The sequence below is a fragment of the Heteronotia binoei genome, unplaced genomic scaffold, assembly GCF_032191835.1.
Source record: "Heteronotia binoei isolate CCM8104 ecotype False Entrance Well unplaced genomic scaffold, APGP_CSIRO_Hbin_v1 ptg002240l, whole genome shotgun sequence".
NCBI lineage: Eukaryota > Metazoa > Chordata > Lepidosauria > Squamata > Gekkonidae > Heteronotia > Heteronotia binoei.
Window position 1 is genome coordinate 6,083 of NW_026800603.1, and position 21,311 is coordinate 27,393.

Below are 21,311 nucleotides of genomic sequence, written 5' to 3' on the forward strand. Positions count from 1 at the left end.
GGCTTGTGTGACTGAGATCTGGGTTCAGGAAGGGGGAACAGTCACCCTGAAAGAGCTTGCTCCACCAGGTTTTTCGGTCTTGCATCAGTCTCGAACAAAGAGGGCAGGTGGCTTTGCTCATCCATGACGTTTTTTCCTTCCAACCACTCCCCATCCCAAAAATCACTGGAATTGAATGTGCTGGCCTGGTGTAGGAGTCAGAGGTGATTCTGGCCATCTGTGTGGTGTACCAATTGCCTAGCTCACCAGCGGATGGCCTTCTGAGCCTGCTGGAGATGGTGGCCAGGTGGGCTGTGGAGTTCCCATGGCTATTGATCTTGGGAGACTTCAATGTCCATGCAGACAAGCCTGCCACTTCTGTTCAGGCTATGGAAATTATGTCTTCCATGGCAGCACTGGGACTCAAAAAAATCATCTCGGACCACACACATCAGGCATGCCACACATTGGATTTGATCTTTAGTACGGGGTTGAATGTGGACTTAGCCTCAAAGGAAGATGTGCCTTGGTCAGACTATTTGGTTTTGAAGGCCTGGCTGGACATTTCTGCTCTTCCCTGTCTGGGTGACGAGCTGGTTTTTGCTTGCCTGTGGAAACTTATGGACCCTATTGGGTTCCAGAACACTCTGCAGGATCCACAGCCCTCCTTAAATGAGCTTGCCTGTGGAGACTTATGGACCCTATTGGGTTCCAGAACACTCTGCAGGATCTACAGCCCTCCTTAAATGAGCTGGTAGGGGACTGGAATTCCCATCTCACTGAAGCCATAAAAGAGATTGCGCCTCGATGTTCTCTGTGCTCCTGTGCAAAATCATCCTCCTGGTATACTGAGGAAATCCAGGGGATGAAACAGGAGCACCGACAACTAGACAGCGTACTTGTGACGAGACAGCTTGAACAACTCATAGGATGTTGGTGAAGTCTGGATGGTGATCTTGGGGGAATCCAAGGCAACAATCATGTGGATCCAAGAGGATTCGTAGCTCAAAACCAAGGTTTTGGTCCCTGCTGCTGCCATGATGCCACGGATCCATGATTTCTGTGGTGCAGACTCTGCCCATGGACATGATATGTGATCGGATGGTGGGCCTGGGGGATTCCAAAGCAGAAATCATGTGGATCCATGAGAATCCGTGGTTCAAAACCAAGTTTTTGGTCTCTGGGGCTGCCACAAAGCCGTGGATCTGATTTCTGTGGTGCAAGCGCTATCCATGGACATGATATGTGATTGGATAGTGAGGTTCGGGGGATCCGAAGCACAAATCATGTGGATCCATGAGGATCCGTGGTCCAAAACCAAGTTTTTGGTCCCTGGCGCTGCCATGAAGCCGTGGATCCACGATTTCTGTGGTGCAAACTCACATGATATGTGATTGGATGATGAGCTTGGGGGGATCGAAAGCAAAAATCATGAGGATCCATGAGGATCAGTGGTTCAAAACCGAGTTTTTGGTCTATGGTGCTGCAAAGAATCCGTGGATCTGATTTCTGTGGTGCAAGTTCTACCCATGGACATGATATGTGATCGGATGGAGGGCTTGGGGGTATCCAAAGCAGAAGGTTCATAACCAAGTTTTTGGTCCCTGGCAGAGCCACGAAGCCGTGGATCCATGATTTCTGTGGTGCAAAATCTGCCAATAAACATGATATGTGATTGGCTGGTGATCTTGGGGTGGCCTAAAGCAAAAATGAGGATCCATGAGGATCTGTGGTTTGGAAACATGTTTTTTTTCAGTGCTGTGGTGCCACAAATTCGTGGAGGCATGATTTTTATGGTGCTGCCTATAGTCTAAGAGAGGATCTACCTCATGATGGTGGTTTGATTTCATTTCACCATAAAAATCATATGAATTCATAAGGATCCGTGCTTTGGAATCCTGTTTTTGCACTGCTGAGGCGCCACGAATTCGTTGAGGCATGATTTTTGTAGTCCTGACTATAGTCTAAGACAGGATCTACAGAATAATACTGGTTTTATTTCATTTCAATGTAAAAATCATATGAATTCATGAAGATTCATGTAGATCCGACTTCTACTCAGACCCCAAAAAAGAAGTCTTAAAAACTCAAGAACAGCAGATTAGAAAGCAGCATGTAATAGCTGCTGGGAGAATATGTCAGTTGAGGACACGGCCATGGAAGGCTTCCTACAAGACTTCAGCCCTCAGGTGTCACACGCAGCGGAGAAATAATAAATAATAGGTGACATCCTCAGGAAAAGACATCACACCACAAGCCTACTGAAAACAAAGCGGAGTCTTGGGGCAGAGGTATTGCAGTCTTTTTGCATCAGAAGATGCCGTTTTCGTTTTGCCACAACAGATCAACGCGGCAATTAGGGAAAGCTATTAAATATTTTTGTTGCGGTTTTTAAGACTAGGCCGCTATTACGTTTCTATAAAGATCGGAGTGGGTGGGTGCAACAAGCAGCAAAGAAGGCGGGGCAGCACTGAACCCCGCGACCACCCACCCCATCCCATGCAGAACTCCGAATACAGAACCGAGAAGCGGACCAGCGAGAAAGAAAAATCACCCTCCTCCCTCACGGCCAACGCCACTCTTACCATAGTTACGAGCTGCCGCGAGCCACATCACACATCCGGCAGTAAAGAAGAAGGCGGGGATTTGGAAGAACCAGCACATTATACGCTTTTCATTGGCTGGGAAGGAGTTTCGGATTGGCTTAAGCGAAGTGTAAATGAATGCCTGATTGGATGATAAGGATGGGATGGTCCAAGCGTTGGTGGGACCCTGCAGGATTATAATTGGCTAAGGGGGAAAGAAGAGGGAGGGGCACAGCGTTTGTTTTTGCTCAAGGAAGTCGTGGGGTGAGGTTTCCACTACGGTGTGAGGTAGGAGAGTGAAGGCGTTGGAAAGGCTGGAGGTGATGTGTGGGATCGTGTTTGCGAGTGAGATTTCTTTTTGCTTTAGTAGCACGTGGTGAAGCCAAGAGAAGTTTCTCAGGGTGCTCCTTGAAAGGGTGTGTTTGCGGGCTCTTTATCTGGGCCGTCTTGTTCTACACACGAAGATAGCAGTGCTCCTCTCTGTTATGAACGTGAAGTTATTTTCGCTTCAGTGTTTCTTAGCTGCTTTGTAGTCCTAAACGCCAGCAGAGACTCTGTTCGTGGAATAATGCCTCCTGCCCTCTTCCTAGGTGGATTAGTAGGTGTGGAGATAACCCCCAGAAGGACTATTTTTAAAGTAGCTTTCAATTTAGAACATCGTTAATTTAGTTCTATGGGGTGGAAAATTCCTGTCGCTCAGGTTTTCTAACTAATAGTTGTCAACTTTAAAAAAATGTGTCCAGTGTCCAATTCTTTACTATTCATGTGGTGAAAGATTAAGACAAGAAGAGAGATTGGATTTATACCCCACCCTTTACCACCTGAAGCAGTCTCAAAGTGGCTTACAATCTTCCTTTCCCTTTTCCTCCTCACAACAGACACCCTGTGAGGTAGATGAAGCTGAGAGACCTCTTTGGAGAACTGCTCTTGCGCAGAACAGCTCTGAGAGAACTTGTATCAGGTGCATGTAAAGGAGTGGGGAATCAAACCCAGTTCTCCAAGATAAGAGTGTGTGCTCAACCACTATGCCAAACTGTAATAAGGGTTACATGTTATTATTTTTTGCTAACTATGGAAAAAGCTGTAAATTACTTGCTCTTCCTTGGTTCATTAACTGGAGTAAAAAAAAGTCTCAGGTTTATATGCATAGAAGAAAGCTTCTATAATACACTGGTTAGTGTGCTAGACTAGTACCACAGATACCTGAGCTCCAGTCCCCACACAACTGTCAACTCACTGGTCAGTTGCTCTAACCTACTTTGGTCATTTGCTCTATCCTACCTGACAGGGTTGTTGTTAGAATATAATGGAAGAGGTGAGAATTACCTGCTTTTTTAGCTCCCTAGAGGAAAGAAAAGATAAAATTGAATAGCTGACTAGAACATATATAAAATAAAAACTGGACCATTGCTCTCACAAAACTGTAAGAATTCCCTTGGTAGTCCAGTACAAAGATTGAACTTTGCTAGTACTCCAAGGAAAGGTGACCCACTCATTAAATGCCATTCAAGATGTTGCATTATTTTAAGTTTTCTGTAAATTTGCTATTTAACAGATTTTAGAACTTAGCATATATTGCTTCATCCCCAAGCACTAAACTAATGTACCAATACTGTAAATGAAATGAAATATAATTCTGCTTTTCAGGCATGGTGCAACGCATCTGCAGCCATTGGAGGGAGAGAAATTGGGTGGAGGAGTCCTCTGTTATAGATGGTTCAGGCATTATGTGACAGCTAAGTGTTGAACCTCCTTCTGGTAGCTGACCCTTTTGGAGACTTTGTGTGTTCACTGTTGAAGGAGAGGAATAAAGTGAGTCCAGTAGCAAAATGAATTAGCATATTATATGATGTAAACATTTTGAGACAAAGCAGGGACAACAAGCCAAATGCACAGGATCCATAGATGTATGGATCCAATTAAGGGGAAACAACATTTGATACAATAAAAACATCAAAATAGGAGATAAGTGTGTAAGAGAATTTTTTTTAATTGTGGGAAAGTTAACTTTATGATGTTCATCTGCCTCCCCTCAAGCATGACGCTTACAATCATGTTCTAAATACCATACCAATATGTTGTTCTTAGAGGTGTTATGTCTGAAAAAAATCTATGCCTAGATATTGCATTCTATTACAAATAGTATTCCATTATATTATTCAAATGGGAGGGAAAAAAAAGAGAGAGAGAGAGATGGGAATGCATAAAAATACATAGGATGTATAGTCCTTACAGAGGATGAATAGAAGGGAGGGGGAGAGAGAGATAAATGCATAAAAATACAAAGGAAGCATATCCTTACAGAGGATGTATAGTCCTTCCTGGTGAGAATGAGTTCAACATATGTAATGAGATAAGAAACCGGTATCCCTGTTAAATCCTGGATGGGTGTTTGTTCCAAGTTTTATAATAACTTGTAATTTAACAATTTCTCTTTCCATTCTGTTTTTGAAGTTCCTGTGCACTTGGCTTATTGTCCCTGCTTTGTCTCAAAATATTTACATCATGTTATCTGCTAATTCATTTTTTTCAACTCTGTCTGTAAATTTGAAGGCTTTTTTCCCATTTCATTGTATCCGAAGAAGTGTGTGTGTAACACACAAAAGCTTATACCTTGAATAACACTTTGTTGGTCTTAAAGGTGCTACTGGACTCTTACTTTGTTTTGTTGCTTCAGACCAGCATGGTTACCCACCTGGATCTATTACTGTTGAAGGAGACATTTTCAAAAGGAAATACTGTGAAAACAATAAACTGCTCTCATAAATTTCAGTAAGGCAGGATAATGTGTTAAAATATAAATTAAGACTTATGTTTTTACATAGTATAATACTGTCTGTATTAACTGGCATTTATAAAATGTGAAGACCATTCTGTAAATTAAAAACATAAGAAAAGAATTGCAGTTTGTAAACAAAAACAAATGGTGCAGTAGAACATGAAACAGAACCTGGTTTTAATAGTCTTGTCAGTAGTGTAATGTCTTTACTGATGTTCTAAAGCTCATAAAATATCAGGCAGGCCTTAGTTGCTGATCCACAACAAAGTTGGCCCTGTTTTGGGCATCTGAAGGATGTATGACTTAGGGCTGCCTGAGTAGGTATTGATGAACATGAAGAGTTAATGAACATGGCTAAGGCTGTGTTTTTGGAGCTTTAGAAGACTCCGTGGAAAACTGAACTTAAAGGCTTATGGAAATCCAGTGCAATTGGGTCATGACGGGTAATTTGAATTCCATGGTTTGTCCTACATGGTTGCAATCTGACTGGTTGATGTTCTGGATTATTTGTCAGGGCAACTCCATATTGAGTCCATTGTAGTGGTTAATCTTTAAGAGAATATGACTTGAAAGACAATGGTTTAGGCCCCTGTATTTCATGAATGGATAACAGCTAGGAAATCGTGCAGCTAAACAAACACCAACTGTTATAGATGTTATGTAATATAGGGGACCAAATGGAACCTTCTTGCACTCCTTAGAAAGCTGTGTAGTAACCATCCATGACTAGTTTCCAATTTTGCTGTAGGAGGTAGGTCTGCAATTGCTTTAGAAAATACTTTCAATGCCCACACCCCACCAGGCAATTCAATAAAATCTGAAAACCTTTGTGAGATCTAGAAGAATCGAGAGTTGCATTTTTCTTGTTTTTCTGTAAGCACCAATGGTTGACCCCAAAGCTGTCCCCAAAGCTTACTCTAAACCGGCACTGAATTCCATCATCTACGTAGGAATGCCCAGAGCTGATCTATCACAATATTTGACTGCTTATCAACAGCAAGACAGCGTAGAAGACTATTCTTTGGATTTTCTGTATGAAGGAAAGGCTTTTTAGTAGAGGATACACCACTGTCACTCAATGCTGTTGGCGTTTCTTATGCTATTTTACGCAGGCATTCAATGTTTCCCAACTTTAATATGTACATGCAGTTTAATGGAGCACTCCAAGCACCCTCTCAGGATGCTCTCTTAAGATCTGGAAGTGATGTAGACAGTTCAGATAAGCAAGTACCCCAGGTGTAACTACTGATTAAACAGTGCCCAAATTGAATGTGTGATCTTCTAAATCTAAATGCTGTTGTAGCAGGTTGTCAATAGGTTTGTAATAGAATCCTCAAAAATAATGAAGATGATATTCCACTGATGTAGTGGTGGCAGAAGAGTAAGACCTGTTTGCCTCCACTGAAAGGTGCAGAACAAATCATCAGAATATTGTATCATTATATCTAGTTTCGTACCAGGCCACAGAGAGTAGATTTAAAACATCCATACAGTAGGGCTAGGGACAGGAGTATTGCTCTACAAGCCAGGGGAAGCCTTCAGTTTTCAGGGGAGGGGGTAGGAAAGTGAAAAAAAACCTCCCACATTATGGGTTAGAAAACCCCAGCATCAATGGACAATGTGTGCTTCTTTAAGAAAAATACTGCATTTAGTCAGGTTCCCCCACCCCAACATGACATCAAATGGGGTTATCTTACATTATAGGCAGATGAATTAGTTATTTTCATTAATAAAATTGGTCATAGACAACATTTTTTGGGAGGAAGTGTCATTTCACATTCAGGCTCATCTTCCTTTTTTGAGTAAATATAGTATGGCATTGAGTGAGATCTTGTGAGACTGTGATATGAGATCTCTGACCTCTGGGGGTAGATCAGTCTAGTACTCTCATCTACTGAGATACATGCTTTAATCAGATAGTGATCTACCCATAATGAGCAACATTCAGGGATCACTTTTTATTATACTATGGTGACTGTCATTATTGCTTGGGATAAAACAGGCAAACAGTTTGGGAAGGAATACCATATTGTGTTCTGAATTCAAAGCTGTGCTCATATTCCACTGTTCTGAACAAAAAGATCTATTACATTCTAAGTGAAAACTTTATATCATTGCAATGCAAGTGGAACAAACACAGACGTGAAACTTCCAGGACAAGCTAAAATGTCAGTTTACAACCATAGTGTCAAACAATTCTTCCAAGTTTTTGGTTCAGCAGTTCAGTTATGTGACTTCAGTGTTTTGACAAATAGATTTTTGTTTACTTCAAGAATGCCCGTTTCTATAACTAATCTAGTGTTCACAAGGTATATAAAAAGATTTAAATTTTGATTACATATCCCTCCTATGGCAAGATTTGCAATTGAATTGGCTGTAGTTTGAATGCTTAGATGAAAATTCCTTAAAATGACCCAGTGCTCCTATGTGGCTAGGAAGACAAAGGCCAGATTAAATGCTAACTAATACACAGAGGAGTGCAGGTGGCAGGAAATTGATTATAGCTGTGAATTTGAGTCTTCAGTAAGTGTTGGCTTCAGTTACCTTCAGTGATGGACTTTGGAGTCTATGTAACACACTAGAGAATTGAGGTTTATTGCCTCCATCTTTAGGGAAAATGAGCTGTAGTAATACTGAATGCTGACAAAAGTATTTGCATTAGGTCCATCATCTACTCTCAGAAATGAATAATGTACTTCCTTTAATGAGAAAAAGTACTGCAAATGATAAATTCAGGTTTCCTGTGAGACTTTTTGGCAAAATGTATCAGTTTGTTGGAAAAGTATAGATATATAGAATTGTGGGGCTTTTAAAAATGTTTATCCATGTATTACATTCATATCCTGCCTTTCTTCCAACACGGAACTTATGCATAAATGTCAGTAAGATCCACATGTGGAAGGAGATAATTGATTTTGATAATTGGTGCTGAATTGTGCAAATTCATGGATAACTGAATTGTTGCCTATGTAACTCTACCCATGTAAACTTCATTGTTACCCACTAACCATGACCCTCAGTTATTTACAAGAGTGGGAAGGAGCAAATACAGTTTTGGAAATCAAAGGCTTGCTGTCATATGGTGGTGTGTCTGTGCATATGTTTCCTCTTGCACAGCAGAATCACTATCCCATAGAGTTAGTTACATTGATTTAGAGGCACAAGATAAAGTACTGATTTAACTCTTGCACTGAAATGACTGTGACTTTGTTAGATGGTAACTTTGTTGGATTGTGCTCACAATAGTAATAGTTCTAGAATATTATGTATTTCTGTAATGCTACTAAGAAGAAACTGGTCTTGACTGCTTGTGAAGTAGCTAAATTTCTGGCTTGATCTGAGTTTAGGCATGTTCTGTAGGAGTTGGGATTGCCTCCCCCCCCCTTTAAACACATGCCCATGACATATCATAAACTATGTTTGAAAGTCCCCACAGTTTCTAGACTAGTTTACCATGAGGTGTAAAGGGTGGTGTGGCCACGTTTCATAACATGCCAACCTCTAATCTCCTTGGACTTCCAGAATTAGTTCTGTGATTCTATGGAGTCTGTTGTGGTCCATAACCTCCCAGTGTCTTGGATCATTTAAATCCTGGGAGACCATAACCTCCCAAATGTCTTGGATCATTCTTGACCAGTGGGCCATCATCCCAGCAGGCTTTATGTCTTGTGCAAGGGTTTTAAGCAGGGTCAACAGGAAAAAAATGTGTATCTCCATTTATGTTTACATAGGCTCAGATATTAATATAGCAGCATGTACTCAACGTTTCACAGATTTCATAGAACAGAACTTCTATATTCCTTCTCCTGATGAAGCTGACTGAGATACTTGAAACCTTTTTTTTTTGGGGGGGGGGATCATTGGACTTTCAGGAGCAACATGGGAGGGGAAGTGGGGGTCTGCTGTATAAGGGGAGAATTTATAGTAATCTCCACTGCCCTCTTTGAAAGTGCAAATGCTTTTCTGCCAGAGGACCTCTATGGGTACATACCATAGTAGTAAAACACAAGTATACATTCATAATCCTTTAGTGCTTTTTTTCTGAGTTCTTTAATTTCTTTCTGTTGGGTAGGTTTGAAGAAACATTGGTTATTCCCAGAAATAGCTTTTATATCATTGCTGTGTTTTTATTGCACCACCACTGAGTATTCCAATTTGTTTATGAACTTGTTAATGCAGTTAAAACTTTCAGAGCTTCAGTAATCAGTTTGAGATACTCATGTCCCTGTTCTGTCCAAAACACGCACAACACAGAGATAATGGAGATGGAAGAGCTTCCTTTTTATGAGCTTGTTCACAGAAGTTGTAGCCTGCAGCTGGCCAAAAGCATGTCTCTTCATATGCAGCTGAACTTCCTTACTTTCCAAAAAAGAAGTAATATTCATCATGTGGAAGAGTGGTTCAGTGGTTCACTAAGTCTGCTCCTGTTCTCAGCAGCCCCTTTTTCTAGCTTCAGTTCCAGTGGAACATTGTTTTTTTCTGCCATTTGCTGCTGAGAACGGAGACAACTTAAGGAGGAATGAAGTCTGCTTTGCTGCTGGTGAATGGAGAGTAGCTGTAGGGTAGTTTCTTCTTGTTTTGTGAGTCCTTGTAGAAGCTTCAACAGGGATTGGCTATGGATTCTCTTGAGGGGAAGCAACTTCCCCATTTTCCAACTTCCTAAGGATGGTTTAGTGCAGAGGTGAGTGGCTGATTGTGGGTGGGGTGCAGGACATCATTCTTAGAGGGTTGCCTTTACAGCTGCTCCCACAGTTACAGGCATCATTGCAGTAGTTTAATTAACAATAAGAAGAGCAGTTAATGACAGTGAACATTATTGGATATGAAATTTGTCACAGCCAGTTTAAAGCTTGGCTGCACTACTGGGATCCCTCGTAGCTGGAGGGAAGCTCTGCTATTTTTGGCAAGGATGGGTGTGTCTCTACTATGTGTAGCTACACTTGTCAGATTACCCTGATTTTGCACTGGCCATGTCCTGATGCATGCAGTATTGCAGCTTGCACTGGTATAGCATGGTAGCTAATAGCATTATGCTGTTGCATAGGCTGTTCTTGCTTCTGAAATTCTTGTGTCATGGAAATATCAGATAGATTCACATGCTGTGTGGACAGGGTCAGGCTCTAACAGTCATTGGGCTGGAACTCCAGTACTTTTTCCTTCTGATCTCTGAGTCCGGAAAGTGTCATGGCTGAGGTTTGCAACACCTGCCAATGAAGCCCCCCCCCTGCCAATATCTCTTCAAGCCAAAAATGAAAAACTGAAGTTGAAATATCAATGACACTTTGTGGAGCAGTGAAGGAAACCCTAAGATTCAGCTTCTGTACTGTGTCTTGGTGCTAACCAAAGCAGTATACAAAATCATTTGTCAGCTTATTTTTAAAAAGTGCCTTGTTTATTCATTAGCAACTGTGTGCTGTCCTTGTTCATGGAGCAGACTCCCAACTTAATTACATGCCAGCCAACAGCTGATTCTTCCCCAGAAGGAAGCATTGCCTAATAAAGATCATAGATGCCAAGCACTAAAGAGACAAAGCACTAAAGATGAGCAGCTCAATCGTCAACTGTCTGATGTTCTAAGTACAGCCAGTGAAGTACAAATTTGGGGTGGGACTCTGCTCATCCCACCTGCAAGTCAGTCTCTGTTCCTTAGCAGTTATATGGTGAGGTGTTGATATGTAGCATGACTCTTTGTGCCCTTCAGCAAAACACTAGCTTTTCTATTTGCTGTAATCAATCAGTTTCTCTAAAGCATTTCTTTGGATTAATCAAGGGACATAGAAGCTGAGTAGTTTAATGTTCCAGAGATTACAAACATTAAGAGTACAGAAGCAGCATTATTGAGTCTTTAAAGGCATTCCAAGATACTACTCCATCTGGCCGTTACTGGCTGAAAGATGCTTATTATGGGATTAAAAATTGGTCTGATTTAAAAATCTTCAAAATGAAATAGTGCTAGTAAATATATGATTTTACCAATCAGTGTTAATTAAACAGTGATAATACTGTAAATGTTAAAAAGAGTAATTAATTCAATTGGCTCTGTATCAGAAATTCTCAATCCATATTAAGGATTTTAAATAAAATTACTATTAAATGTTTTTCTCCCTTTCTTGTCTTCTACTAATGAATAATTTGTACTTTTTAAAGTAAACGTCACTAGAAGAATTTTCAGACATCCATGTGAATGATCTGTTAGCTGTTTTAGAGAGAAATGTAGAAAGTGGATGGGACTTGATAGGTTTTAAAGAACTAACATAATTTTTGGATTAGGCATGGGTGCGAACTGGGAAATGGTGGTTTGTGGTGGTTCATAGTTTTCTTGATTGCCCAAACTGACAGTTTGTTTCATTTGATTTCCCAAATTGGTTCATGGTTTGTTTGGGTTGGGAGGTGTAGAACAGCTCCCTGGAAGAAGTTAAAGATGCCAAAGTAGTCTTCAGTAGACTCTACCCACCTTCCAAGTTTGGCAAAGATTCGATTTGGAATGTCTGAGTTGTTGCCCCCCCAAAGCAGATGCCCCCAGGACACTCCAGATGCCTCTCATGACAACTAACTCTTCTCTCTTCATGCTTCAAAGTGAAAGCAGAGGAGTCAGGGCATTTGCTCCCAGGGCATCTGCTCCTGGGAACTCTGTGATTGGCTCCAAGAACTGCCAATAAAGCTATGGACAACTGCTATGGGTGTTTCTAGGGCTCCTAGAAGTTCACTCCTGGCGTTGCCTAGAAATTGATTGAATTAACGCCCCGCTGTCTGGAAAAATGAACTGCAAAAACAACCCATACAAACCACCAATGGAAAAAGGTGGTTCGTTTTTCTGGTTCAGGTGTGGCATGACCAAATGAACAGGTTTGAAACAAAGCATGAACCTGCATGGTTTATGCTCGAACTGCCGCTAATTCAGTTTGTGCCCACCCCTAATCTGGCTATTTAGTGTTCTGTTTTTTCACATAATTTTTCAATGAGAGCAAAGTAACAAAAGGTATCTGACTTTGATGAAGGAAATAACATAATATACTGTGTCTTACTTAGGGTTGCCAATATCCTTGTGGAGCCTGGAGTTCTTGGAGTTCTTTTGGAATTTCAACTGATCTCAAGACTACAAAGATCAATTCCCCTGGAGGAAATGGCAGCTTTAGAGAGTAGAGTCAGTGGCATCAGTTCCCTGCTGAATCTCCTCTCCTCCACAAACTCCACCCTCCCCAGGCACTACCCCTATATATTTGCGAATTTCTCAAGCTAGAGCTGACAACCCTAGTTCACACAAAATATTGCAAACTACTTGGAATTCAGGGGTAGATCTGTGTTTCTGATTGGAAACAAAGTAATTAAAAAAAAAAATCTTCAGTCATTCTTCCATTATACCAGACAATTTAAAGCATTCTCAGAGGTCTCTGGGTTCTTTGTATGGTACAGCCAAAATATCTGCAGAGCATGTATCAGTTTCTTCCTGCTATACTCTTGGACTCACCCAGTGGCCTGGCGTGGGGTGGCCTGAGAGGAGCTATGTGATAGGGGAAAGGGCCATCAAATGGCAGCTGACGTATGGTGCCCACATAGGGTTTTCAAGGCAAGAAATGAACTGAGGTGGTTAGCCATTTCCTGCCTCTGCATCCTGGACTTTCTTGGTGGTCTTCTAGCCTTGCTTAGCTTCCAAGATCTGATTAAATTGGGCTAGCCTGGGCCATCCAGGTTCGGACAGGAGACCTGTAGCCTAGCTTGAATAGATTATAAAGTGGCAATCTGTGCTACTAACAGTCTTGGTGCTACAGTTTAGAGAATGTGAATACTGCATAAAGCCCTTCTCACATTTCTAGAATCTGTGGGAATAGTGGGAGTCAGCTCAGTCCACGATTGCTGATCTCTTTCTGAATCAGAGTACACTGAGGTCCAATGCATTCTGGAACTGGAAGCTTGGAAGGTTTAAAACAGCCTGTTAAGATAAAGTTAATGAATGCTGGTATATGGTATTGGGTGAAATCCACTTCATCCTCCACCCCCATTGTTCCTCTATGGAAAGATCTTGGATGTTGTTGTTTTTCCATCTCACCATATCTTCGTCACAAGATTTTTAGAAATGCTAGTGTCTTTAAAGACAGAAGGTTTTATTTAATAACAAAGGAACAAATGTATAATTACTTGAGACCTTTTAACCTTTGTGTTGGTTACTCTGAGTATTCATGCTCAGTTGAAAGTAGAATATTTTTCACTTGGAATTCTAACATTTTCTAATTGATGAGTTCCAGTTGTGAGATTTATGTTATGACTGTAATATGCTCTTCACATTCTCTTAAGTGAATTGCTCTACAGACTTTTGTGACTCAGATTAACTCAGCTGCTTCATTATTCAGGAGGAGAGGACTTTATGGCCCCAGATCCTGTGATGTATATATATGGCATAGGGTTGCCAGGTCCAGCTCAAGAAATATCCGGGGACTTTGAGGGTGGGGCCAGGAGCAAGGGTGTGACAAGCACAAATGAACTCTGAAGGGAGTTCTGGCAATTACATTTAAAGGGGCCACACGTGTTTTAAATGCCTTCCCTCCATTTGGAAATAATGAAGGATGGGGTACGTTCTTTTGGGGCTCATAGAATTGAACTCCCAGTCCAATGTTTTTGAAACTTGGTGTGTGGGGGGGTGTTCTGAGAAGAGGTACCAGATGCTATGTTGAAAATTTGGTGCCTCTTCCTCAAAAAACAGTCCCCCCCCAGAGCCCCAGAAACCCACAGATCAATTCTCCATTATACCCTGTGGGAATGGGTCTCCATAGGGTATCATGGATTGCCAAGCAGACATCCCCCCCCCTTTTCTGATAACACTGAAGCAAAGGGAGGGCCTCCAAACTGGGGGATCCCCTGCCCCCAACTGGCGATTGGCAACCTAGCATGGCAGTGGTAACGATCTGTGTGTATGTGTATCCCGGCTTGCTTGCCTTGTTAGAGGTGAACTCTGAACTAGAATTCTCTCCTTATACTTAGATTTTTTCCCCTGTTGATAAACAGAAAAAATTGCCTTTTTCTTTTCTAAAGTATAATAGTTCTGCAGATGCCCCATTGGCTCCCTGTTTGTTTCTGAGCTCAGTTTAAGGTATTGGCTATCATATACAAAGCCTTTTATGGCCTTGGCCTCTCTTATTTACGGGACCGTCTTTCTCCTTATGCTTTGCCACAACAACTTCGCTCAAGTCAGCAGGAGCTTTTGTAGGTGCCAAACTGCAAAGGGCTTGGGGGGAATCAACAACAGCCCATGCCTTCTCTATTCTTGTTCTTATGTTGAGGAATGGCTTGCCCAAGGAGGTCAGGAAAGCTCCCACTATTCTGTCTTTCTGTAAACTGTGCAAAACTGAACTATTCAAGATGGCTTTTCCACAGAGATAATAGGGTTGCTCTGTACAAAATGGTTCACAAACTTACTTGGATAAATAATTGGGACTGTGGTCTATACTGCTGTGTATAACTTAAAAAAAAATTTTTTTTACAAGTTTATTGAAAAAATGCAAAACTATACATAGTACAGTATCGTGATCAGGTTGCAGGAGTCAATGAGAATAATAACCAAAATTTTAACAGTCGCATGTAGGATTAATGGCAAATGTGATTTACAGGCAGGAACTAAAACAGTGCCTCAGTAGGTTGCAGACTGAGTTAATACCGTCATGAAGAGGTGGCAGTAAAATGAGGATTAAGCAGTTAACTAAGCATCAGAAAGATAATAATAATAATGTCATAACAGCAGTAATAAGGAAGCAATGACCACATTTATATTGTAAGCTAACCACATGTAAAATAACTATTTAAAAAAGAAAAGCAAAAGATAACAAAAATAAACAGGAGGAAGGGAGTAGAGGATAGAGAAGGAAGAGTAAGATTATAAGACTAGAATATCTATAGGGGAAGAAAAGTTGAATAGAGAGGGGTTGTGAGAAATGTGTTCAATGAGAGGAAACCAAATGGTGTTGTTGAGGTTTAGGGTTGAAGTGGAGAGACATAGTGAAGAAGTGATTTTTTCCATCAATAGAAAATCCCAGATTTTCTTGCACCACAAAGAAAGAGATGGAGGGGTAGGGTCCTTCCAAGCAAAGGCAATGATCGCCTTAACTGCTGCGCAAAGGCTACCAAAGTTCTGCGAGTGTCAGGGATAGCAGAATCTCGCCAACGATTAAAAAGCAAAATTTCATAAGTAAAGGGGAAATTATGGTTGACTATCAGTTAAGTTTGAGTATGAACCAAATGCCAGAAGGGTTGTAATTTGGGACACAACCACTAAGAATGAAAGTAGGATCCAACAGAAGAGCATTGTTTCCAGCAGGCGTCACTAGAGGCACGAAGTGATGCGGTGAAGCTGAGCTGGGGTGTAGTACCACCGGGCAAGGAACTTAAAAGATTGGAACACTGCTGTGTATAACTTATTAAAAGTAGGGATCTTATTATGGAATTTCTGTACTGCTTAATGTGTCATATTAGTACTTATGTTTTAATTCTTTTGATGTTTTCAGACTTCTAAAATACTAATTAAGTGGTTATTGAATGTCCTTTTTTGTGGATTGTTCTTACTCACTCTGTATAATCTGCCCTGAACCTCTGTGAGAAAGGTGAATTATAACTAAACATAGACATGATGTAGATGTTAGATTTTAAAGCTGGATAGGAAAATAAATGCAGTTGCGTAAAATATGCACATTTAATGTTGTTATTAATTTATAGAACCACAATGAGTATAACCTGCCAGAGTTATATTTTGGAATCACTTCCTTTTCATTGGACTAGATGTTAAAAAATGGTTACCTCTTCCAAAACAGGTGGTGAATAATGGAGAAGAAAGTGAACAGAATCTGTCCTGTTGCAGACTCAAGCGCAACATATTTTCTGCAGATAATTTGGGAAAAAGATCTAGGAGTTGGCTTTGATGTCATTCTCACTGATGGTCAGCTGGCTTGGGCTGGGAGAGGTGAGATATATTACTTTACAGTTATATATATGTGAAGCTATTTTCTCAAATGCATAGCATAGTTCTAAATTTTCCTCTAGGCAGAATATGATACGGATCTTTGAAGGTATCAAGTATTTTGGGCTGGTTTACCCATCCAGAGTATTCCATCCTGGATAAAATCATGTGCAACTGTTAACTCAGGTATGCTGTACAGTATAACTATTAGCTCAGGTGTGCTGTACCTTTAACATCTCATCACCTTTCAAATTATGTAGTCTGCTACCCAGTGGTGCTGTTTGTTGTGTCCATCGTGAATTGCTGGAAGAATCAGAATGGAGTTTTAAATTGCTTCAAAATCTAGTAAGGCAAGTTACTTTGAAAATAAAGTGGCAGTTGGGAGAAGCTGCAGTGAAAACTGAAAATAGCCCCATCCCTACACATCTGTGTATAAGTAGCTCCCTTACATTTATAGCCATAGGCATTGTGTGTTTCTATTAAAGTACAACCTTTCAAAAGAAGCATTAAAACTTACATCTATAAAGTAGAAGGGAGGGTTTTTTATGCATCTAAGAAGTTAGGTGTTCCTTGTTATCTGCCTCCCAGCAGTGAGATGTAGTTGTTCAAAGTTGCTGACTGCAGCCTACTATAATAAATCTTGATCACTACACTTCTCTCTGTGTGTGTAGTAACTACACTTCTCTCTGGAGAGCCAAAATGGAGAGCCAGTTTGGTGTAGTGGTTAAGTGTGCGGACTCTTTATCTGGGAGAACCGGGTTGATTCCCCACTCCTCCACATGCACCTGCTGGAATGGCCTTGGGTCAGCCATAGTTATCACAGAGGTTGTCCTTGAAAGGGCAGCTGCTGTGAGAGCCCTCTCCAGCCCTACCCCACAGGGTGTTTGTTGTGGGGGAGGAAGGTAAAGGAGATTGTGAGCCGCTCTGAGACTCTTCGGAGTGGAGGGCGGGATATAAATCCAATATCATCATCTTCATCTTCATCTTCATCTTCATCTTCATCTTCATCTTCATCTTCATCTTCTTCTTCTTCGTAGTAACATAAGATTGGTCTGTTTCTTGCCTGATTTTATATTTTCAGGTGGCATGTTTATTTGCTACACAGAATTGTGCTGAGAGGTACTGATTCTCTCCCCCCCCCCAGTGCCTTATAACAGCTGCAGGTTAGTTGAATGCTACCTTCCATCAAGCGAATGCTTTTACTGCCCCCACACTGGTTGCCTAAGCTTAAGAATGAGCTGATAGTTCTATGGATGATGATGATTTCACTGAAACCCAAGGTGGATTACATTTATTATCAAAAAAACAAGTAGTAGGTGGATTATGAAATATGATGTAAATCTGAACAGGTATTGACAAGCCTTACTAACCTAGTATTGACATGAATGTTCTCTTTGCTGCCATATTCGCCAATAATGGGCTGTGCTAAGGGGGAGGGGGACCATTATATCAGAGCTGTAAATAATATATAATTGAAAAGTAACAAGTAATTGCATAAAATGACATTGCAGTGGCACTTAAGATATGTTAGTCCTATAGCATCAAGACCATGCCGTCTCTTGTGCCCAGAAGTCTATAAGAAGCCAGAACAGACTATGGATTTTGATGTTAATCTTGCCACAGATGTTATGAACTCTGTTGAAAATGCAGTAAAGTGCCACCGAAATACCTACTGTAGTCTCCCACAAGCTTTGGTTTGGGTGCAGGACATTCAGGGTGTAATTTGATGTGGCAATAGGAGCAACTAAGCCTCTTGATTTCAGTGGTCTTAGGCTAACTATCTTTGCACAGGATCAAGCAGAAACTCTGAATTCATTAAGATGACTCCAAACAAATGCAGGCAGATCTTCCCAGCCTCCTCTTATCTTAAACACCTCCCTGTGACACCCAAAAACTGCTATTGAGTGTCAGGGGTCTTTCAGGAACAGGCCTGTAGCCAGGATTTTTTATTTGGTGGGGCCCAAAGCCAGGATTCTTCTTTAGCGGGGCACATTTTTTTGTGGGGGCCCTAGTTATTATGCTTAAATGTATAACTTAGTTCTGTTGCTTCAGAACAACATTTCTTTTAACCAGCTTCTCAGGTCTGACACAGCAAGGCAGGTTTAATTTGACTGCTTTTTACTGAACAGTAACATCAGCACTAACATGTAAAAAATTTGCATAGAGAAGCAGGGTAGAATGCTCACACAATAGTAAGACCCACAGAATGCCTTGGATCTAAAATTAAAGTTAAAATCAACACTTTCATTAGTAAATGAATAAATGTCTCATTCCCTTGTCAGCCTCAATCTTAAAACACATTGAGAGCAAATTGAGAAATTAAAAGTAAAACAAAACAAATACAACAACAAAACAATAGAACAGGGTTGAATGAGGGATAAAAGTAACAGTCATGACAATACCAGTCACACTAATGTTGCAGATTGAATTCAACAGCCTCCTTGCTGTTAAGTTCTTTCCTTTCCCCAGCTGTTCGTATCTTCCTTTCTTTGGCAACTGAGATGAAGGATCAAAGTAAATGAGAGGGAGGAATAGAAGTAAGATAAACAAATGAACAAAGCAGGAGTCAAGTTGCACCTTTAAGACCAACTAAATTTTATTCAGAACATAAGCTTTTGTGTGCTAAAAACACACTTCTTCAGACGAGGGGATCAGGTATAGTGGGCTGAAATACATGCAGTTTGTTGATAAACAAAGAATGAATGAAGTGGCACCTTTAAGACCAAAAGTCTTTTATTAAAAGTGTAAGTGAAATGAAGTAAAGTGAAGTCTACTCAGCCCATTTCCACTCATTTGCATCCAAAAAAGTGGTGGGGGTGGGGGAAAGGGGAGAGGTGGATTTGTATCGCAGAGAAAAGGTGAAGAAAAAAAGATCAAGCAGCTAAGTGCAATAAATCAGGTCTCTCCTGTGTCTTTTGCAACCTTAGGAAATAACAAGAAAAGTTGGGTTGCAATTTATACAGGGCAGATTCTGTGGACTCTCCGCCCCCCCTTTTTTTTTTTACTTTGAGGAATCACCCTGAAAGCAAATCTGAGAGCGGCAAAGTGCATTACATTCCCTTCACTATCTGTTAAACCCTGAACCAGAGATCTACATCGGCCTATCCCTGGAGGCAAAGGTGATGACTGGCACCTAGACAACTGATTGGAGGGGCCATAAAGGGAGAACAGGGGTTTGATTGGAGGAGTCTGGAACCCCCTGGAAACCCTCTAGCTTTGGGCCTGCTCAGAAATAGCACTGGAATTTTATTTAATTCAATTTATATCCCGCCCTTCTTGCTGAGGCAGGCTTAGGGCAGCTCACAAGCTCAAGACTATACATGAGTATAGACATATAATAAACATAAAAACAATAAAAAAAATGGGCAGCAGCTGAAAGTGATGGTTGTCGCCCTTGTTAAGCAGCAGAGGTACTTAGGACACACAAGCTCTTCTTTGGATTGAACTAATTTTTACATTATTGACTTCAGCACCTATATAATTGGCTTGAAGTTGTAAATTGTTACCCAAGTCACTTGAAGTTGTAAATTGTTACCCAAGTCACAGAAAGTGATAGAAAGGATGACATGACTAAGCCCTCCCCTTTTCTGTACTTTGAAAAAATCCTTAAAGATGTGACAGTATTCTAATCCTTCATTGTTAAAAAAGTGGTTGGTAGTACGTTAAGTTTTGTGAGAACAACTAACAGATATTTTGTGTGTTCGGGAGCAGCTGCAATACTGGCTTTTAAAGAAACCTTTGTTCTGAATTTAATTTTAATTCATCTGATTTACTTCTTGCAGTGTCTGAAGATGAAATATCTAAGGAGGCAGCTGACATGGAAATGGAACGAGAGAAGTACATTGAAGAACTACAAAAAGTGCTGTTGTTCAGAGAAGGACAGACAGACAGATACAGTTTTGATATTTCGAAAGGAGAAGCAAATGGAGATTGCCTTACTCTTTCCTATGAAAAGAATCTGAAAGATGTTTATGTAAGTGTTGCTCTGTTTTCACATATTTCCAACAGAATTAATGCATAGAACAATAAATCTTCAATAATAGAACTTTTTCTTAAACTTTGCCTTTGAGGAGTTTTGGAATGGAAAATGTCATCATTGATCAACTTGAGGAGGAAAAAGAGGTGAAAGAAAAAAAAACTGTTTCCCTACAAGAACATTAAAAAATCCTGGCAACATAAACTTTCCTTTATTTTTTTAATTATGAAATGTTTCAGTAGGGTCAGCATTTTGGGAGAAGTACTTTTGGGGCTGAAATGGGAGGGTTGAAGAAAGAAAGTCTTATTCCTTGTGGAAATCTTTCTACCAGTAGAAATATTAGGATGAGTTTGAGCCAAAGTGACTGCCGATTTCCTCTACTGTAGAGATGGAGCTGATCTGATTTAGGCTTTCCCCTTCTGCATTGCTTGCCTCTTCTTGTTGAACTATTTACAGAAATGCCAGTATCTTTGTTTTCCAAATATTACTGACCAAAGTCTGTAGTCTAAAGAAAGTACTCTAATGAGTTAAAACTTGGAGTAGAAAAAGATGGGCTGATGGGGAGGGAGATGGGGACATCCAGTTGGCAAAATCCGTTTTGGAATCCGTTTTGCTGTTGCCTGCCTCTGTAGAAGGCTCGGACTTCCTTGATAGTCTCCCATCCAAGTACTATTCAGGGTTGACTGCTTAGCTTCTGAGAGCTAATGATATCGAGCTAGTCCAAGCCATCTGGGTCAGGGCTCTATATTGGCAGTTTGGATTTATTTCTTTTTGATGGCTTGTATTTCCACAGCTTTTCTGGATTTTCTGGCTTAACATACAAATTACATGATTGCACATATTATAGAGTTTGGTCCAGTTACAGTCATATGTAATGACTAATAGTCCTGAATCTTTGTGTCTGTATAAAGTGTTGTCAAGTCACAACTGAGTTATGGTGACGCCAGCAAGGGGCTTTCAAGGCAAATGAGAAGCAAAGGTGGTTTTCCATTGTCTTCCTCTGCTGAGTCTTTCTTGGTGGTCTCTCTTCCAAGTACTGACCCTGCTTAG

At 40.7% G+C, this 21,311-nt stretch overlaps 1 protein-coding gene across 1 annotated transcript; it reads left to right on the top strand.

The window, feature by feature from the left end:
* Positions 1 to 16,137: 16,137 nt before the first annotated feature.
* Positions 16,138 to 20,465, top strand: LOC132565951 (DNA repair protein XRCC4-like). The gene is made up of 2 exons (XM_060230566.1): positions 16,138 to 16,288; positions 20,068 to 20,465. The coding sequence occupies exons 1-2, from the start codon at positions 16,150 to 16,152 to the stop codon at positions 20,304 to 20,306; spliced, it is 378 nt and encodes a 125-aa protein (XP_060086549.1). The 5' UTR covers positions 16,138 to 16,149; the 3' UTR covers positions 20,307 to 20,465.
* Positions 20,466 to 21,311: the final 846 nt, after the last annotated feature.

What these genes read in the sequence shown, in the direction of transcription:
- LOC132565951 (XM_060230566.1), top strand. Translation starts at nt 16,150, where the DNA reads ATGGAGAAGAAAGTGAACAGAATCTGTCCTGTTGCAGACTCAAGCGCA. An exon ending in GCTGGCTTGGGCTGGGAGAG is followed by an intron (nt 16,289 to 20,067) that starts GTGAGATATATT and finishes TACTTCTTGCAG; the next exon opens with TGTCTGAAGATGAAATATCT.